We start from the raw sequence: 20,528 nt of genomic DNA, 5'->3' as shown, positions 1-20,528 counted from the left end.
ATTGACCCACATTATATAGAAGACCACTTTGCGCAATCCGTTTCAAGCAGGGTTGCCATTCGTACAATAATTATCGTACATGTACGATTATTTTGAGTCCGGTACGATATACGATACATACCTTAGGTACATACAATGTATGTGTGTGTGTGTTTAATTAAACAATTATACTAAACTATTTTGAAATAAGTCAATCATGTAACACCCTAATAATTATATTGAAACTGTGTACGATAATTTTGGCTGAAAAACGACAATTTTAAGGCTCATGTACGATAATCCAGTTGAAATAATCTGGCAACCCTGAAGTGAGGAGTAAAATGTAAACAAAAAACATGGCAGCCAAATGGGTCCGTATATTTGAAGTCCCAGAAACGAAGAGACACAGCAAAGGTCACACCATATATCAAGTCAAGTCAACTGTAAGATAATGTTATTTTGTAATTTGTTTAATTGAGGAGATATTTTCTCTTATTAGAGCTGTTATAAGGTTAGGCTTAATCACGGCCGATTGGCTTATAGCCGGAGGCTTAGGGTTAGACTTTGTAAGCAAGCGTAAATTTTTAATTTAAATCTCACCTTGACAAGTTATTTTCCCTATGAGGTTTAAATGTAATAATTGCTAATCAATGGTTACCTTAACTTGGCCTAAGAGGTCAAAGGTTAAGCACATTAGGGTGTAACCTATTTTATATTTACGGTCATGTCATCTAGGCTCTAGTTATTTCTCCAAATTATAATTAAACTTTTATTCTTTGTCGTAATAACTTAAGCACAAACAGACAAAGTCCTGCATTTTGGGGTAGGCTAACACCTAAGCAAACACATTATTGGTATTACGATTACAGCATAGCTCTCGTCGCTCTGTTTTGGGGTATATGTATGATAGCGGCCACCTATATGTATGGTGACGGCTGACTAAGAATACGGCATTGTAAGGGGGGTCGCAGGGGGACGTTAGCCTCCTGTTAGGTAAGTAAACAGATCATAAATTAGGTCAGGGCGGGGGAAGTTTAGGCTAGTGTCAATATATTTTGCTCGCTAGAGAAACTGGTCGCTGATATACAAAGGCTCTTGGTTTTATCTTGCTATATATACCAGGTATTATATAAAATAGTACCCTTAATTACTTGAGCAATTTTTGTATTAAATCTTAAGCTGTTTTTGCATTAAATCTTAAAGCCCTTGTATAACGATGGATATGACCTCTCGCATGCATAGAACAGCTAAGCCAAACTTACCCACCTGACCTAACCTAACATACAAACTATGTCCTTACCTACTTACCTAACTGGGAGGCTAATGCCCCTTACAACGCCTTTTATACTGCTGTATTCTTAGCGATAGGGTTGAAAATAAGGGAGTTATGGAACATGGCCGTCGTCATACATACATCCCTAAATTTTTCATCTCATTCCTGTCGACATACACTCTTCAAGGCTTTGCTACTTCTGTAGGAAATGAATAAATACTAAGATGACAGAAGTTAATACCAATCAGACATTATTGGAGAGCTTTTTTAATATAACTATCTATTTGCTGTTCAGATATACTGTACGAACGTATTCAGTAAGAATACTGTATTATAAATTGATTTGAAGCATTCAAAGCAAATGATAATCTTTTGGAAAATGTTTTGCTTTCAGTATACCTTAGTGTAATATTTGAGTCTTTCAGTCGAGAAACATGCCAAGCGTCATTTTTAAAAAGTGTCAGAAATCGCGATTGAAAATTGCCAATTTTCAAATTATTTATATTATTATTATTATTATTATTATTATTATTATTATCATCAATATAATAATAATAATTATTATTATTTATATTATTATTACCGTTATCATTATTATTATTATTTTTATTATTATTATTATTATTATTATTATTATTATTTTTAAAGCGCGATTTCGGACACTTTTTAAAAATGGTGCTTGGCATGTTTCTCGACTGAAAGACTCATTTGTAAACCAATTTTTACCAACATGATTGAATATAATCCTACTAGAATAACAGTTTGAACTCCCTTGCATAGTTTGGCGGGTAGGAATAACTTGGGTACTTACTCATGTAAATACCCCTTTTTCTTCTTATGTTTTGGTCTGCACGACAGAAGACAACGCTGAGAACAGTTCATGATATTCCCAACAGGTGGTTCTTTATTCCAAATCTTGATGTCCCATTTTTGGTTTTCCCTTTTTTGTATTGTTAGTTCTGCTACCCATAAGATAGAATAGTGTGCCCGAGTATACCTTCAAGCAAGAGAACTCTACTCCAAGATAGTGAAAGACCATTTTACAGAGAACAAGGGTTTGATTTTGGAGTGTCCTTCTCCTAGAAGAGCTGCTTGCCATAGCTAGTCTCCATACCAAGAGGAAAGTAGCCAGTGAACAATTACAGTGCAGTAGTTAACCCCTTGAGCAAGGAAGAATTGTTTGGTAATTTCAGTGTTGTCAGGTGTATGAGGACAGAGGAGAATATGTAAAGAATAGGCCAGACTATTCTGTGTATGGGTAGGCAAAAGGTAAATGAGCTGTAATCAAAGAGAAGGGTCCAATGTAGTACTGTCTGGCCACTCAAAGGACCCAAGAACTCCTAGCAGTAGTATCTCAATGGGTGGCTCGTGCTCTGGCCAACCTACTACCTGAATGCTTTTCCAGAAATGAGAAATTAATCAAGAAAGTATTCTGGTGATCTAAAAGCATTAATCTTTATATTATCTTTAAATGAAAAAATTGCAGTTATTCATCGATCTTCTTGAATCATATTTTCCTTTCAGTAATGTATTGATTTTAATTTTTCATTTGTTCCTACAAGAATATAAACCTTAGTCCTTTAATATGAGAATTGATTCAAGCACAGCCGAAGTCGGCAGTTAAAATCCTTAATTTGTTCAAATCTAATGTGAATTGGTTTGAAGTATTTTGAATTTGTTATATTTAATGTGAATTGGTTGGAAGTATTTTGAATTTGTTATATTTAATGTGAATTGGTTGGAAGTATTTTGAATTTGTTATATTTAATGTGAATTGGTTGGAAGTATTTTGAATTTGTTATATTTAATGTGAATTGGTTGGAAGTATTTTGGATTTGTTATATTTAATGTGAATTGGTTGGAAGTATTTTGGATTCGTTATAGCACTTCACTAATTTATTGAAAATTTTTCAGGTATTTCCTCGAAGTAGCCCAGAAGCATCCACCTCCGTCGTAGTATGGCGGAGATATTCCGATTTACGGAGGCTTCACAAAGCCATACACGAAATACATCGTAAGATGGGCCTTCCGGGGCAGCTTCCGCCTTTCCCACGTGCTACTCTTCTTAACAGGTCTGTTCGTATCGTTGTCTTGTCCTTTATTTCGTCCATTATCGTGGGTAGTCAAGAACCCTTTTGTAACATTTTAGGTCTCGTGATTTATTTTTCAAGTACTGTTGGTTTTTTTTTTTGTTTTTGCTTGATAAAATCACATTGCGAAAAGGAATATGGAGCTATTTGTTTCTGATAACTGTCCTTCATAACAGGTATATTATTTTAGGATATTTTCAATGAATAATGCATAAATTATTTTTCTAATGTGATCATCGTTTAATGTTTATCGACAAATGTTTGGTTCTTTATATGATGCGTAAATGTTTTCAACACAAGTTTTTGCAATTTTTTAACCCTTTTACCCCCAAAAGGACGTACTGGTATGTCCTTGCAAAAAAATGCTATAAAATTTTTTTTTTTCATATTTTTGATAATTTTTTGAGAAAATTCAGACAGTTTCCAAGAGAATGAGACCAACCTGACCTCTCTATGACAAAAATTAAGGCTGTTAGAGCAATTTAAAAAAAATATACTGCAAAATGTGCTGGGAAAAAAATAACCCCTTTGGGGGTTAAGGGTTGGAAATTTCCAAATAGTCTGGGGGTAAAAGGGTTAATAAAATCACATTGCGAAAAGGAATATGGAGCTATTTGTTTCTGATAACTGGCCTTCAAAACAAGTATATTATATTAGGATTTTCTCAATGAATAATCCCGTCATTATTTTTTTACTGTGATTATCGTTTAATGTGTATCGATAAATGTTTGATTCTTTTTATGATGCATAAATGTTTTCAACACAAGTTTTTTTGCATTTTTTTAACTTCGAATAAAGACGAAGTTTGATTATTATTTTGTACTTGAAAGTTATTAGAATGATTTTGAAAAATTAACCTGTATTTGAGACAGTTCCATTTTCTTGTATGGAATATATAGTTTTCAATATTAAACTTACCCGATAATCATGTAGCTGTCAACTCCGTTGCCCGACAGAATTCTATGGAGGGATACGCCAGCTATCACAATACTAGAAGGGGGTGTATTTACCAGCGCCACCTGTGGCCAGGTACTCAAGTACTTCTTGTTGACACCTCCTCAATTATTCCTCTGTCGTGCTTCCGGCAAGACGTTCTGGGATACGCTTATGTTCTTGGAGTATTTTCACGACTTTGGTGAAGTATTTCTCTTTGATTTCGGCTGTCGCTTTACTGGAAACTTCTATATTAGCTTAGTTAGCTTTTGGAATTAATTTGATTAATTATGGTGACGAGAGAGTATGAACTCTCATTCACCTTTCAATGGCCGACCCTTCCCTTAGACGGAAGTGTTGGTGTCTAAGAGAGTATAGACTCTCTTTCTTAATTTTGCTTAACAAAAGTTATAGATTTATTTTATATCTCTCCGCCTCTTATAGGCCTCTTCGATTAACTTCCTTTTATTATAAACTCATTAAAATTAATTTTTATATTTGTTTATATTCGACCTTCCTAATAGTAGGCGGTCTTTTACCGAAGTTAATAAACTTTGAGCCCGTCATTTCGGTTTTACCTGTTAACATATTATGCTATTTCCGCCACAGAGTTTGAAAGATTTTCTTTGACAGTCTCGTACTGTTTTCAAAGTTGAACTAACGTTTTGTTTTGTCTCTGCAGTTGTTGACGTTCAGAACGTTCAACTTGCACTCTATCGTTACGATAGAGAAAGAATGTTCACGGTTTCACGTTGCAGTAAGAGTAACCGTGTCTAGCGTTTTGTTCATTCTTTCTTAACTTAATGGTTTTGATCCTTATAAAGGAACTTTTCAGTTTTTTCCTTTAACAATAATATGTTTTAACGATATATATGATTGGGCTCTTCTCTCAGGTTCTAAGTCAAGAGAGAGAGAGAGAGAGAGAGAGAGAGATAGAGACGGAGGGAGAAAGAGGATAAACGTTTCATTCAAGCCTGCCAGGCGTACGAGTAACGTCGTTATCGTTTTTGCTCTTCTCCCTAGTCTCTTTAGGGGAAGAAACTAAACGTTTCTAGAGTGATCTAGTGTTTAGTCTCTTTCCAACCACTGAATTATCTTTCATTAGATTTTTCTGTTACATTGTAATTCTGTTTTCGCAATTACTAACTTTGAGAAAGGATAGAATTGCGTATTTCAGGTACAAACCACTTAAAGTTTCGAGTTCAGTGAAATAAGTGCAAACAGAAATCAAAGTGATAAGTGATTAGTGCGTGAGGGTACTTTTGTGCGCGCCAGTCGTCCTCCCAGTCCGGGACCTCTTGCAAGCTCCCAAGCCCAGGGGAGAAGCAATGTCGAAGGGCATAAGGGTTCAGCAGGCCTTGATCGGCGCACAGAAGTATTCTCGGTGGTTGTGGGCGTGTCTTACCGAGACCGTCACTCCCACCCGCAGACGATTGAGCCCTTATTTTGCTCGTCTGCAGAAGAGATTAGGGGAGAAAATAAAGGCAGAGTAACGCTGGTCTCAGGTCTCAAGACCTCTTAAACGTTAAGTCCAGACCTATGCCAGACGTACGAAGTTAAAGTTCACAACCCGAATGCAGTCATTGGGTTAGCTCTGACTCTCCTCAGTCATCAGTTGATTACACTCCGCCTAAGAGGAGTAAGGTTCTGCCACAACAGATCTCTGCTGTTAAGGCTTTACCTCAGCAGAACTTAGTGTCTGCCGACCCCAAGTTAACTCTACTGCAGTCCATACAGTCACAACTTTCGGTCTTGATGCGTGAGTGTCGGGCTGAGAGTGTTGCGCCTCCGCCTCCGCCTACACTCCCCCCCGCCTATGATCGCTCCACCTGATCACAGTACCACCTGCCAGGCGTACGATGTTGTGAACTCTACTACAGTCCATGCAAGCACAGCTTTCGGACTTGATGCGTGAGTGTCGGGCTGAGAGTGTTGCTCCTCCGCCTCCGCCTACACTCCCTCCACCTACACTCGCTCCGCCTGATCACAGTACCATCTGCCAGGCGTACGATGTTGTGGACTCTACTACAGTCCATGCAAGCACAGCTTTCGGACTTGATGCGTGAGTGTCGGGCTGAGAGTGTTGCTCCTCCGCCTCCGCCTACACTCCCTCCACCTACACTCGCTCCGCCTGATCGCAGTACCACCTGCCAGCAGTTCCACCTGCCAGGCGTACGATGTTGAGCCACGTGCTGAGTTTGCTGTTCCCTGTGGTGTTCAGCCTCCGCCTTCCTTAAGGCAACCTTTACATTGGGATCAGGAGGATTATTCCTCTCTTCCTCCGCCTCCACTTGCTGCTCCACCAGTGATGCAACACTCGGTTGAGGTACAACAACCTCTCCCGTCCATGAGTCAGTCTCCTCAGCTCTTGCTGCAGCGAGCTCAACCCTCCACAAGGCAAGCACCACAACACCTTAGCCTTGCGCCTCAGGAGCCTCAGCTTGCGAGACATTTACCTTGTTTTGCGCAGCCTCTTCCTCATCGCGCTCCGCTCACACCACAGGAACTGGAACTTGCTACTCCGCTTCCGCCAACCGCTCAGCAAGCGCAACCCTTGGGTTCAACCACTCATGCTAGGAGTCAGCCTCCTCCACCCATGCGCCTTCCTTCTGCTTGTCTTTTATTCAGCCTTTGCAGACTGAGCCTCAGGTGTTCCCTCATCGGAGTCTTGAAGAGGAAACCACAACTATTGTTGTTCCAGCTCGTTCTGACTCTGCTGTTCAGCATACCTTACCTCCATTTTCATACCATGGTTTAAACCCCATGCAAGCATGCATAAAGCACTCTAGCACTGGTCATGGAATTTCTGAGAAATGTTAAACGCCATGCACACGCTCTGCTTTCCTTACAGCAGGCTCTGCTTACAGCAGGCTCTGCTTACTACATGCTCAGCATTCAGCATGCTCTGCATTCAGCATGCTCTGCATACAACATGCTCTGCATACAGCATGCTCTGCATTCAGCATGCTCTGCATACAACATGCTCTACATACAGCATGCTCTGCATACAGCATACTCTGCATACATCATGCTCTGCATACCTTACCGCATGCTTCTCAACACATCTTGGGTTGTTGCCAACTCACTAGACTGTCAAGCAGTTTCATAACGTTGCCTTCTAGTCTGCTGCTTTTGCACCAGTGAACCCTCACTCAGAGAACTTAGCTTTTCTAGGATAAGGTCCCTGTAGATGAGAAAGTTCTTTTCTCCCTCCTTCTGATATTCCCTTGAGGACTCTGTCATTTGGAGGGAGCCTTTAGCTGCATAACCTCTTATGGACTTTTATTTAAGCATAACATGCTTACAGGGAAGGTAATGGTTCCACTTCAGCCGCTAATCCCGTCTGTTACCACACCTGCTCCCATAGACCTTGAGCTGTGTTGCATGACATGCAGTCCAAGCTTAGTCCTTGTTAGAGGATTTTTTTTTGTTTACGGAGTCAATGTGTCACGGGGAAGACGTTCAACAACCAACAGAAGGGACTTGTTGTGACGCAGTGCGGCAACCTCAGCAACCCGTTAAGGAGTGGTCTGTACGACCCAGACAGTCTAGACAGATTCGGGTTGTCACTGTACTTCCTCGCTTGCCCATGATTGACAGTTTACAGACTGTGCAGCAGTATCATGATCTTGTGTCCGGCTCCGTCAGACGACTGGCTTTTAAGAGCTCCCACAAGTCGTCGCTGTCTGGAGATTTTCAAATGGACTATGGATCTGACCAAGGAACTGGGCCTCCTGGTCAATTTTGAGGAGTCTCAGCTCGTTCCATCCCAGACCATTGTCTCCTTGGGTATGGATCTTCAGAGTCGAGCTTTTCGGACTTATCCGTCGGCCCCAAGGATCTTCCAAGCCCTAGAATGCATCCAGAGCATGCTGAGAAGGAACCGATGCTTAGTCAGGCAGTGGATGAGTCTAACAGGGACACTTTCATCGCTGGCCCTGTTCATCGAGTTAGGGAGACTCCACCTCCGCCCCCTTCAGTATCATCTAGCTGCTCACTGGATAAAGGACATGACGCTAGAGACGGGCTCAGTTCCTGTTTCCGAAGAGATGAGGTCTACTCTAACGTGGTGGAAGAACAGCATTCTTCTCAAGGAAGGTCTACCATTGGCTGTTCAGACCCCCGACCACCGTCTCTTCTCGGACGCATCGGACACGGGCTGGGGTGCGACACTGGACGGACAGGAATGCTCGGGAACATGGAATCAGGAGCAAAGGACACTTCACATCTATTGCAAGGAGTTGTTGGCAGTTCATCTGGCCTTGATAAACTTCAAGTCCCTCCAGCTTAACAAGGTGGTGGAGGTGAACTCCGACTACACCACAGCCTTGGCTTACATCTCCAAGCAGGGAGGGACTCATTCGAGGAAGTTGTTCGAGATCGCAAGGGACCTCCTCATTTGGTCAAAAGATCGAAAGCTCACGCTGGTAACGAGGCTCATTCAGGGCGATATGAATGTCATGGCAGATCGCCTCAGCCGGAAGGGTCAGGTCTTCCCCACAGAGTGGACCCTTCACAAGAATGTTTGCAGCAGACTTTAAGCCCTGTGGGGTCAGCCAACCATAGATCTTTTCGCTACCTCGATGACCAAGAGGCTCCTCTTGTATTGTTCTCCGATTCCAGACCCAGCAGCAGTTCGCGTGGATGCCTTTCTGCTGGATTGGTCCCATCTCGACCTGTATGCATTCCCGCCGTTCAAGATTGTCAACAGGGTACTTCAGAAGTTCGCCTCTCACAAAGGGACACGGCTGACGTTGGTTGCTCCCCTCTGGCCCGCGAGAGAATGGTTCACCGAGGTACTGCAATGGCTGGTCGACGTTCCCAGGACTCTTCCTCCTAGAGTGGACCTTCTGCGTCAACCTCACGTAAAGAAGGTACACCCAAACCTCCACGCTCTTCGTCTGACTGCCTTCAGACTATCGAAAGACTCTCAAGAGCTAGAGGCTTTTCGAAGGAGGCAGCCAGAGCGATTGCCAGAGCAAGGACGACATCCACTCTCAGAGTCTATCAGTCTTAATGGGAAGTCTTCCGAAGCTGGTGCAAGGCCAATGCAGTTTTCCTCAACCAGTACCACTGTAACCCAGATTGCTGACTTCCTGTTACATCTAAGGAACGTAAGATCCCTATCAGCTCCTACGATCAAGGGTTACAGAAGTATGTTGGCAGCGGTTTTCCGCCACAGAGGCTTGGATCTTTCCTCCAACAAAGATCTTCAGAACCTCCTTAGGTCTTTTGAGACCTCAAAGGAACGTCGGTTGTCCACTCCAGGCTGGAATCTAGACGTGGTCCTAAGGTTCCTAATGTCATCAGGATTTGAACCGCTCCAATCAGCCTCTTTTAAGGACCTCACATTAAAAACTCTTTTCCTCGTGTGCTTAGCAACAGGTAAAAGAGTAAGTGAGATCCACGCCTTCAGCAGGAACATAGGTTTCACATCTGAAACGGCTACATGTTCCTTGCAGCTCGGTTTTTTGGCTAAAAACGAGCTTCCTTCCCGTCCTTGGCCTAAGTCGTTCGAGATCCCAAGCCTGTCCAACATGGTGGGGAACGAACTGGAGAGAGTACTTTGCCCAGTTAGAGCTCTTAAGTACTATCTAAGAAGGTCAATACCATTACGAGGACAATCAGAAGCCTTATGGTGTGCTATCAAGAAGCCTTCTCTACCAATGTCTAAGAACTCAGTTTCTTACTACATCAGGCTTCTGATTAGAGAAGCAAATTCTCATCTGAAGGAAGAAGACCTTGCTTTGCTGAAGGTAAGGACACATGAAGTGAGAGCTGTGGCTACTTCAGTGGCCTTCAAACAGAACCGTTCTCTGCAGAGTGTTATGGATGCAACCTATTGGAGAAGCAAGTCAGTGTTCGCATCATTCTATCTCAAAGATGTCCAGTCTCTTTACGAGTACTGCTACACCCTGGGTCCATTCGTAGCAACGAATGCAGTAGTAGGCGAGGGCTCAGCCACTACATTCCCATAATCCCATAACTTTTTAACCTTTCTCTTGAATACTTTTTATGGGTTGTACGGTCGGCTAAGAAGCCTTCCACATCCTTGTTGATTTGGCGGGTGGTCAATTCTTTCTTGAGAAGCGCCAAGGTTAAAGGTTGTGATGAGGTCCTTTAGTATGGGTTGCAGCCCTGTATACTTTAGCACCTTTGAGTTGATTCAGCCTCCCAAGAGGAACGCTGCGCTCAGTAAGGAAGACGATCTTATTAAAGGCAGAGTAACGGTTCAAGTCGACTTCCTTACCAGGTACTTATTATTTCATTGTTATTGTGGATAACTGATTATATGAAATACGGGATACTTAGCTATCCTTTAGTCTTGTACACTGGTTTTTCACCCACCCCCCTGGGTGTGAATCAGCTACATGATTATCGGGTAAGTTTAATATTGAAAAATGTTATTTTTATTAATAAAATAAATTTTTGAATATACTTACCCGATAATCATGATTTAATCGACCCTCCCTTCCTCCCCATAGAGAACCAGTGGACCGAGGAATAATTGAGGAGGTGTCAACAAGAAGTACTTGAGTACCTGGCCACAGGTGGCGCTGGTAAATACACCCCCTTCTAGTATTGTGATAGCTGGCGTATCCCTCCATAGAATTCTGTCGGGCAACGGAGTTGACAGCTACATGATTATCGGGTAAGTATATTCAAAAATTTATTTTATTAATAAAAATAACATTTTTAATTGTTTCAGTGAGTATGTAATGATATCTGTGATAAAGACGATTTTCCAAAATCGATGTTGTGCATTTTTTTAACTTCGAATAAAGACAAAGTTGGATTATTATTTTGTACTTGAATTTAGAATGATTTTAAAAAAATAACCTTTATTTGAGACAGTTCCATTTTCTTGTATGGAATATATAGTTTTAATTGTTTCAGTGAGTATGTAATGATATCTGTGATAAAGACGATTTTCCAAAATCGATGTGGTGACTGGCTGATCTTAACTCAAATCAATTCTTAAAAGTTACCCCTTGACCGAACAGTGTGCTGTCAAAGAAGGGAATTAGGAATTGCTTTTTTTTTTTTTCTTTTTTTTGTAAGCGGATTTTTTTATTTTGGTAAGCGGAATTTTTTTTTATATGATATAACAAGAAATAATATCATAGCTCTGGTCACTGAGAAACCAGGTCGAGACTTTTCTCTCTAGATGTTTTAGCTTTTGGTTTTCCCTCACACATGCAGTTTTTCCCACATTAATATAATCCTGTTCTCGCTTCTCATATATTAAGTACATAAATTTTCACATGAGTTTATGCATTAATTAGGCATATCTTTTTTTGGACGGTCATGTGAAAATGTGCTTTTTAATAGTAGATTTCATTATTAATGGCAGTTATCATAATAATAGTGACACATTGAAACTATAAAGATGAGTTCCCATAGTTGGTGCATAATACTAGTAGTTAAAATAGAAAGTATCTGGTGATTCAGCAATTCAGATATATATATTTAAAAAATTACTTAAAATTTGTGATTTTTTACAATTATATTTTTGAACTCGTACCAGAACCTAAAGAACTTGGTCCATCCCTTGCATGGTATTGCCTGAAGCATCAGTCACATGACAAGTTGTCTTTGTATTGACTGTATCAGCAATTTTATTCTGTCTTTATTATTATTATTATTATTATTATTATTATTATTAGCTAAGCTACAACCTTAGTTAGGAAAGCAGGATGCTATAAGCCCAAGGGCTCCAACAGGGAAATATAGTTCAGTGAGGAAAGGAAATAAGGACGTAAAGAAACTACATGAGAAGTAATTAATTATGAATATAAAATATCTTAAGATCGCTAACAACGTTAAAGCAGATCTGTCATATATAAACTATGAAAAGAGACTTATGTCAGCCTATTCATCATAAAAACATTTTCATTTATTTTTCACTTAAGCTTTTTTTAGTTTCCAGCATTTATAGGAGTCATATATATTTACACTTTGACTCCTGTTTGTTTAATTATCTCCATGGGATAAGTTAGTCATCAGTCTAAGGAACCAGAGGACTATGAGTGAAATAATAGTCCAAGTTGTATGATCCGTCAAAGATATTAATCTAATTATACAGTGTATGCGGTTATAAATACTTTTCCATCAACGTTTAGTGATACTAATCAAAACAAAAATGTCTACCAATTTTTGTAGGTTTTCCAATCCTATATTATATCCATGACCATTCATTTGTTTTATTGTAATCTAAATGATACTGTGTGTATGCTCTAATGTCATTCTTCTTCTTAGGTTTGAAGCTGATGTTGTGGAAGCGAGACGTCAGGCTGCGTTGAATCTCTTCAAGTTTATCGGACAGCATAGCGCTCTCTTCACATCCGAACCTTTTACAAAGTTTTTTGAGGTAATGTGTAGTCTCACAAAATCATCTTATGTAAGCTCATGTTGAATGATAAATGGAAATAGTTTATTCTCACATGAATACAGACCATTGATCTTTAATTGGAGTGGTAGTTCGCTGTGAAGTTTGGACGACCATTAACCCTTTTACCCCCAAAGGACGTACTGGTACGTTTCACAAAACTCATCCCTTTACCCCCATGGACGTACGTATGTCCTTGCAAAAAACTGCTATTTACATTTTTTTTTTGCATATTTTTGATGATTTTTTGAAAACTTCAGGCATTTTTCCAAGAGAATGAGACCAACCTGACCTCTCTATGATGAAAATTAAGGCTGTTAGAGCAATTTAAAAAAAATATTCTGCAAACTGTGCTTGAAAAAAAATAACCCCTAGGGGTTAAGGGTTGGAAAGTTCCAAATAGCCTGGGGTTTAAAGGGTTAAATGGTAACGAGGTTTGTTATAACTACCGAAAGGTGGTGAAGGGAAAACCAGCTCATCTGTCAGTCAGCAAGATTAACACTTTCGACTTTGTGTAAGCAGTACAGACGTAGTCTTACTGCCTCTAAGATTTTTGGCTATTCATTATTTTTCTCATTTCTGAATAAATGGAAATTTGCAAAGAAATCCTGTTGTGTTCTGGGTAAAGTTGGTATAAAGTATGGCAAGTTTTTGTCCAAACCTGCCATTGATCCTTGTCATCGTTATGCATTTTGCGGGGACGCATGATTGTGACATCCCACACATGAGTGTTGCAACCCTTGTTAGTACTAGTAGGACATAAAGGAAGCACCCAGTTGGTGTTCCTTCCAGCAGTGTGAGTCTCTTGATGATGGGGATGCCAAAGGTCAGTACAGGCCTCTACCATCTCAAGGAAGAACTCGTGAGTCTAACCTTGTCTTTATCTACCCCGATCACTTGTCGATACACTCTCAAACCGAAGGTGGTTTCTGCAAAATTGTTTCTGACCATCTTTGTCTCAGTACTTTTTGTATGTAGCCGACAGATCTCCTTCATTGGGTCCTGTTGTGGTTGCTCAGTTGTTGTGTAACTCTTCCAGCTCCTGCACGGGACAAGTATGCGTCTCGCTTAAGTCAACATGTATGACATAAGTCTCGAGGAAATGGGGAATGCCTGACCCTTCTATCTTTTCTCAAGGGAATGAAGTAGTCAGAACTATTATATGCTGGTGAGTTCTGTAACAAAGCACCTGTCTAATAGAGTTTGCTCTGCTCAGAAGCAACTCCTCCATCACTCTTACAAGGTCTTCCTTTCACATTAGTCCTGAGATATGGTCCAAAATTTCCGATATTATCTCCCTTATAGAAGGTGTTCCATGACTAGTGATAGTTACCTTTTAAACCAGCACTGAGCAAGACTCTTTAACAGTTTTCACATTTCTGTGATTAGCTATTAGGACGTTGTAAGAGTCACCTTCCTCCCTCCCGTACAAGACCAGGAAGGACGACATGTTGAGGGAAGAAAAGAACCTTCTAGTCCAATTCTACGACTTACTGCAACCACAGGATGAGTCGTCTATGATTTGTATGCGTATAGGAACAAATCACAAATTTCTGAGGTAATTTGTTCTCCTAACTATACAAACCTAAGTCCTTTTAGTTACATTTCCCATGTCAATCACACCGCTCAGTTTTTGCACCAAAGGTCAATAGTGGCTTGATACAGTTGGGCGATTCTCCTCACGTACTTGCTAACTACCATACCTACTTTATTCCAGCATGTGCTTAACCCTTTTACCCCCAGGCTATTTGGAAATTTCCAACCCTTAACCCCCCGGGGTTATTTTTTTTCAAGCACATTTTGCAGTGTATTTTTTTTAAATTGCTCTAACAGCCTTAATTTTCGTCATAGAGAGGTCAGGTTGGTGTCATTCTCTTGGAAAATGCCTGAAGTTTCCGGAAAAATTATCAAAACTATGCAAAAAAAATTTAAATAGCATTTTTTTGCAAGGACGTACCGATACGTCCATGGGGGTAAAGGGATGAGTTTTGTGAAACGTACCAGTACGTCCTTTGGGGGTAAAAGGGTTAAGACATACAGTACGGAAGGTCCTAACTTACAAACATATTAGATTCCAAGAAGCTGTTTTTAAGTCGAGTTTCGTTGAATTTTGGCCCAGTGCAGACCTAACATGAATCCCACGCCTATGATTTCAAGCTACAAACGTCAACAAATAGTCAGGTTTCATATGAAATAGACATCATGTTATTACAAATGTAGTTTAGTTTGCTGTATTAGCGTCTCGGGCTTCTGTTTCAGAGGTCCCGAGTTCGCGTCCCCGCCAGGAGTGTATAGTGTGAGACCTTCTACCGGGGGGTACTCCCCAGGGTAGTGCCTGGGTGAGGGTGGTTAGAGGGGGTTAGTGATAGTCCCTGCTGGCTTATGGTCGCCCGAGGAGAATGATGTAGATCGTCTTGGAGGAGACCTAAAACCCGCAACTTTAACTTTTTTCTTTTTTATTAGATATAATATTGTTTGATTACAGTATAATTTTGTCTTATTTTCAGTTGGATTTTTGTTTGTGTCTCCAAATGTTTGAAAGTTGAATGTTTTGTAAGCTGGGGACCATCTGTACTTTTCAAAGGACTCGGGTTTTTTATATCGCAGTTGGAAGAAATGCAAATTACTTTGAAAATTAGGGATTTTTCCCTTTTCGCTCAGTAATGTTGAAGTGTTAAAACTGTTCTCAACACCCGACTTGATTGCAGAGGAAGGTTTTGGGTTCTTTGTTCCTTCATTTAACATGTTTATGTCCTGTTTTCGGCCCTGCTGCTTCCTCCGGTCGCCTTGGATGACTGCGGATGTAGCAGCAGTAGGGGATTCAGCGTTATGAAGCTTCATCTGTGGTGGATAACGGGGGAGGGTGGGCTGTGACACCCTAGCAGTACCAGCCGAACTCGGTTGAGTCCCTCGTCAGGCTTGGAGGAGTGTAGAGAGGAAAGATCCTCTTTGCTTCATTTGTTTGTCGGCTACCCCCCAAAATTGGGGGAAGTGCCTTGGTATATAGAATAGATAGAATACAAACCTGGGAAAAATACAAATGACTTTAATTAGTGATTTTCAATGATATGCAAACCTGAGTCTTTTACATATTAAGTTTCTCTGTTTTCTCAGTCAAGCACCTTTCTCAGTTTAAAGGTTTAAAGGCCACTCATGAATGGCAGAGGCAAGGGACAGTGGCATTGCCCTATCAGGCAGGACAATGCCCTAGTGACTGACCATATATACGTATGATCAGCGCCCAAGCCCCCTCTCCACCCAAGCTAGGACCAAGTAGGGCCAGGCAATGGCTGCTGATGACTCAGCAGATAGACCTACAGGCTCCCCCAAATCCCCCATCATTAGCTCACAAGGATGGTAAGGTTGCAGACACTGAAGGCACTAACGAGTCTGAGCGGGACTCGATCCCCAGTCTGGCAAACACCAATCAGGCCACAGTCCTGAGTTTTTGACAGGAAAGTGGGTGGGACTTCTCGCCCATGCTGTCTCCTTATTGTTAACACCTCATTAATGATGTCGACGGTTACTCCACCCTTGATCAAGCCCTTCCCTATTTCAAAGAACTCGTTTTGTTTATTTAGGAAAAATACAAATTGCTTATAAGATTTCATTTGTTGATTTATATTTGAACAAGTGTTAGTTGTTCCCATTGTGGTTAGACAATTATTAAAATTTTTTGTTTGTTTACGGTTTGTGATTTTGTAATCAGTAAAAGGAAGTACTAAATTACCAAGAGAAATTAGTTAACTATAAAAGATTTCTAAAGAAATATCTGTCCTACTAGTGTACTATTTCTGACAGACTTGCGACTTGATCACAGTCGCTAAAATGATCGTAAATTTGACCAGTCACAAGTCGCATGGGTCGTAAGTCGACAACTACCTCTATGTGATATATTGAGTTCTCATATTGATGTTTATTATTTCAGAGTGACGATAGTGATGGCAAAAGACACAATGATAGCCCAGTCAAGAGGAAAGACTCGAAAGGAAGGTAATGTTTCATGTCTAGGTAATCTTTTTGAAAACTTCATTGTGTCACTTATGACTTTGATGAGTTATACATACATACATATACCAAGGCACTTCCCCCTAATTTTGGGGGGTAGCCGACATCAACAAATGAAACAAAACAAAAAGGGGACCTCTACTCTCTACGTTCCTCCCAGCCTGACAAGGGACTCAGCCGAGTTCAGCTGGTACTGCTAGGGTGCCACAGCCCACCCTCCCCCGTTATCCACCACAGATGAAGCTTCATAATGGTGGATCCCCTACTGCTGCTACCTCCGCGGTCATCTAAGGCACCGGAGGAAGCAGCAGGGCCTACCGGAATTGCGTTACAATCGCTCGCCATTCATTCCTATTTCTAGCACGCTTTAAGAAATAGGAATGAATGGCGAGCGATTGTGACGCAGTTCTGGTAGGCCCTGCTGCTTCCTCCGGTGCCTTAGATGACCGAGGAGGTAGCAGCAGTAGGGGATTCAGCATTATGAAGCTTCATCTGTGGTGGATAACGGGGGAGGGTGGGCTGTGGCACCCTAGCAGTACCAGCTGAACTCGGTTGAGTCCCTTGTTAGGCTGGGAGGAACGTAGAGAGTAGAGGTCCCCTTTTTGTTTTGTTTCATTTGTTGCTGTCGGCTACCCCCCAAAATTGGGGGAAGTGCCTTGGTATATGTATGTATGTATAACTCATCAATGTCATAAGTAACACATTGAATTTTTGAAGTTATGATAATATTTTTTTATGTATGTGAGGTTGGGCATCTGTCCTTTTTTGACTATTTTTGATTGTACATTAGTGCAGTTATATCGTGTACAGTAGATTTGATATTCTATGTGATTATTATTATTATTATTATTATTATTATTATTATTTGCCAAACTACAACCCTACTTGGAAAAGCAAGATGCTATAAGCCCAATGTCTCCAACAGGGAAAATAGCCTAGTGAGAAAAGGAAATAAGGAAATAAACTCCAAGAGAAGTAATTAACAATTAAAATATATTAAGAATAGTAACATTAGAATACATCCTTCATATATAAACTATAAAAACTTTAACAAAACAAGAAGAAGAGGTGTAAGATAGAATAGAGTGCCCGAGAGTATCCTCAAGCAAGAGAACTATGCTATATACTATTATAACTTTTGAGTTTATGTGAATTTTTAAATACCTGCATTTTCAAGTGTTTCATTTTATGACTCATACCTGTTAGTCACACAGTAATTTACAGTTCACTTGAACCGAGAACTTCTTGACCTTAAATAAAAAAATTCTCTGCTAATTCTTTCCCCTCTGGTAACTCGTCGTACATTGTCCCTTTCACCCCCAATGGACGTACCGGTACGTTCTTGCAAGACACTGTTATTTACATGTTTTTGCATATTTTTGATAACTTTATGAGAAACTTCAGGCATTTTCCAAAAGAATGAGACCAACCTGACCTCTCTATGACAAAAATTAAGGCTGTTAGACCAATTTAAAAAAAAGATAGCAAAATGTGCTTGAAAGTTCAACATAGCCTGGGGGTAAAAGGGTTATTATGAAGTTTGTTTTTTTCTCCCTAGAGGTCACTGCTTCTGCTGACTTGAGATGGTACTTGGTGTACTTTACAGGATCCTTTTGTCTTTGGCTGCTTTGATTTTAGCCTTTTTACTCTCAACACGTTCTCTTTGGCCTCTTCTCAGTTGGCTAAATTCAAAATTTACCGTTTTCGTTTTCAACTCATTTATATATAGTACAAATATTTCCTTAATAATCAGATTAATGGTACTTCTGAGTCGTATTTGCAGGATCTTTTAAGGCTCGTCCAAAGGATTTACTAATAAAAGAAGGGAAAAGAGTAGTACCCATTATGCAAAGTTCATATAGTAATTCCTCTACAACCTGCTTTTAGTTGAGTTTTCATTTATTATAGAATTTGTCAGGATAACTGATTCTATGCTAGGGAAATATGGTTACAGGGGTCTTCCATTAATCCCTGGATCAGAGATTAGGCTACAAAACCCACAGTTCATTCCCCACATCTAAGGTGGCCGATGTGGTAACATCCCTGACTGGTGAACGCCAGACTGGGTTCTAAGTCCCGCTCAAATTCATTAGTTCCTTTGGTTGCTACAACCTTACCATCCTTGTGAGCTAAGGATGAGGGGTTTGGGAGAGCCTATAGGTCTATCTGCTAAGTCATCAGCAGTCATTGCCTGGCCCTAGCTTGGGTGGAGAGGGGGCTTGGGCGCTGATCCTATGTATATATGGTCAGTCTCTAGGACAATGTCACAGTCCCTTGCCTCTGCCATTCATGAGCGGCCTTTAAACCTTTAATAACCTCCCAGTGTTGGTCCCCATGACCCAAATTTAGAGGGCTGTCAGTGCATTGTGCTTGATATTTGCGTGGAAAGAATTTCTGGAGTTGTTTCCAAATTGAAAACAGACAGAAAATCCTTGAGTTGAGGATAACTTTAGAAGAAATATTCAGAGGTTTGAAGTTGAAATGAAATCAAATTCAATGAAAATTAGTTTTTGATTCTTATGAATCTGTGGTGGTATACAGTACAATGATTTGATCCATAATGTTTGTAAGAGCAAGATTAAAGTATTAATCTTACTTACTTTATTTACTTTGATGGCTGCTTTTCCGGTCCCATACAGCAGGGAGAACCCTGCTCTCTACAGAACCTCCGCTGTTGTTTTACCTTGATCGTTCTAAGTATTTATCGTTTCAGATCACGTATTGTTCATTTACTGTTAACCCTTTTACCCCCAAAGGACGTACTGGTACGTTTCACAAAACTCATCCCTTTACCCCCATTGACGTACCGGTACGTCCTTGGAAAAAACTGCTATTAAAATTTCTTTTTGCATAATTTTGATAATATTTTGAGAAACTTCAGGCATTTTCCAAGAGAATGAGACCAACCTGACCTCTCTATGACAAAAATTAAGGCTGTTAGAGCAATTTAAAAAAAATATACTGCAAAATGTGCTTGAAAAAAATAACCCCTGGGGGTTAAGGGTTGGAAATTTCCAAATAGCCTGGGGGTAAAAGGGTTAAATCATCACTGTTGTATGATTTTTCAATATTAAACTTACCCGATAATCATGTAGCTGTCAACTCCGTTGCCCGACAGAATTCTATGGAGGGATACGCCAGCTATCACAATACTAGAAGGGGGTGTACTTACCAGCGCCACCTGTGGCCAGGTACTCAAGTACTTCTTGTTGACACCTCCTCAATTATTCCTCTGTCGTGCTTCCGGCAAGACGTTCTGGGATACGCTTATGATCTTCGAGTATTTTCACGGCTAATTGGTGAAGTATTCTCTCAGATTTCGGCTGTCGCTTTACTGGAAACCTTCTTATATTAGCTAGATAGCTTTTATATAGTCCTGATTAACGGTTAACGATCTTTTGCTTGATTTTGGAACCCCCTTTGGCTAACTCTTTGGATTCAAGATGTCTGACATTTCGCAAGCCCCCTCCCATAGACGATGTAGGTCTTGCAATAGGCGTATTCCGAAGGCCTCGGTAGATCCTCACACCGCTTGTTCTGACTGTAGGGACAGGCCCTGTCAGTTAGAAAATTGATGTGAGGAATGCGCCGGACTTTCGGAACTGGAATTTGTCCGTCTTTTGAAATATTCAACTAAGTTAGAGAGAGGTAGAGTTAGGAGGAGTTCTTCTCACTCTTCACTTTTTTCCTCACCTCATGATCCCCTACCTTTTCCTACCCCTGTAGTGGCTACCCCCGAACCTACTGTTTGCCCTCCGCCTGATATGTCTGTTGTTTTGCGTGCTATTCAGGCCTTAGGCGATAAAGTAGAGTCAGTGGTAAGTGATCATAAGTCTCTGATGGCCGAAGTCAAGGA

The 20,528-nt window shown here is 40.6% G+C and overlaps 1 protein-coding gene across 2 annotated transcripts in view; it reads left to right on the top strand.

Moving 5' to 3' along the window:
- Nucleotides 1-295: 295 nt before the first annotated feature.
- The window catches only part of LOC137620484 (ribosomal protein S6 kinase delta-1), a 46,264-nt gene continuing 26,031 nt past the window's right edge, over nucleotides 296-20,528 (top strand). For both annotated transcript variants that reach the window (XM_068350649.1, XM_068350648.1), the window contains exons 1-4: nucleotides 296-422; nucleotides 3,167-3,324; nucleotides 12,535-12,646; nucleotides 16,593-16,657. In XM_068350649.1, coding sequence (XP_068206750.1) covers nucleotides 336-422; nucleotides 3,167-3,324; nucleotides 12,535-12,646; nucleotides 16,593-16,657 — 422 coding nt within the window. In that variant the 5' untranslated portion in view covers nucleotides 296-335. The remainder of the gene's footprint in view (nucleotides 423-3,166; nucleotides 3,325-12,534; nucleotides 12,647-16,592; nucleotides 16,658-20,528) is intronic.

The sequence above is a fragment of the Palaemon carinicauda genome, chromosome 27 (assembly GCF_036898095.1).
Source record: "Palaemon carinicauda isolate YSFRI2023 chromosome 27, ASM3689809v2, whole genome shotgun sequence".
Classification (NCBI taxonomy): domain Eukaryota; kingdom Metazoa; phylum Arthropoda; class Malacostraca; order Decapoda; family Palaemonidae; genus Palaemon; species Palaemon carinicauda.
Note: the sequence above shows the minus strand (reverse complement) of the source record. Positions and strands in the feature narration are given on the sequence as shown.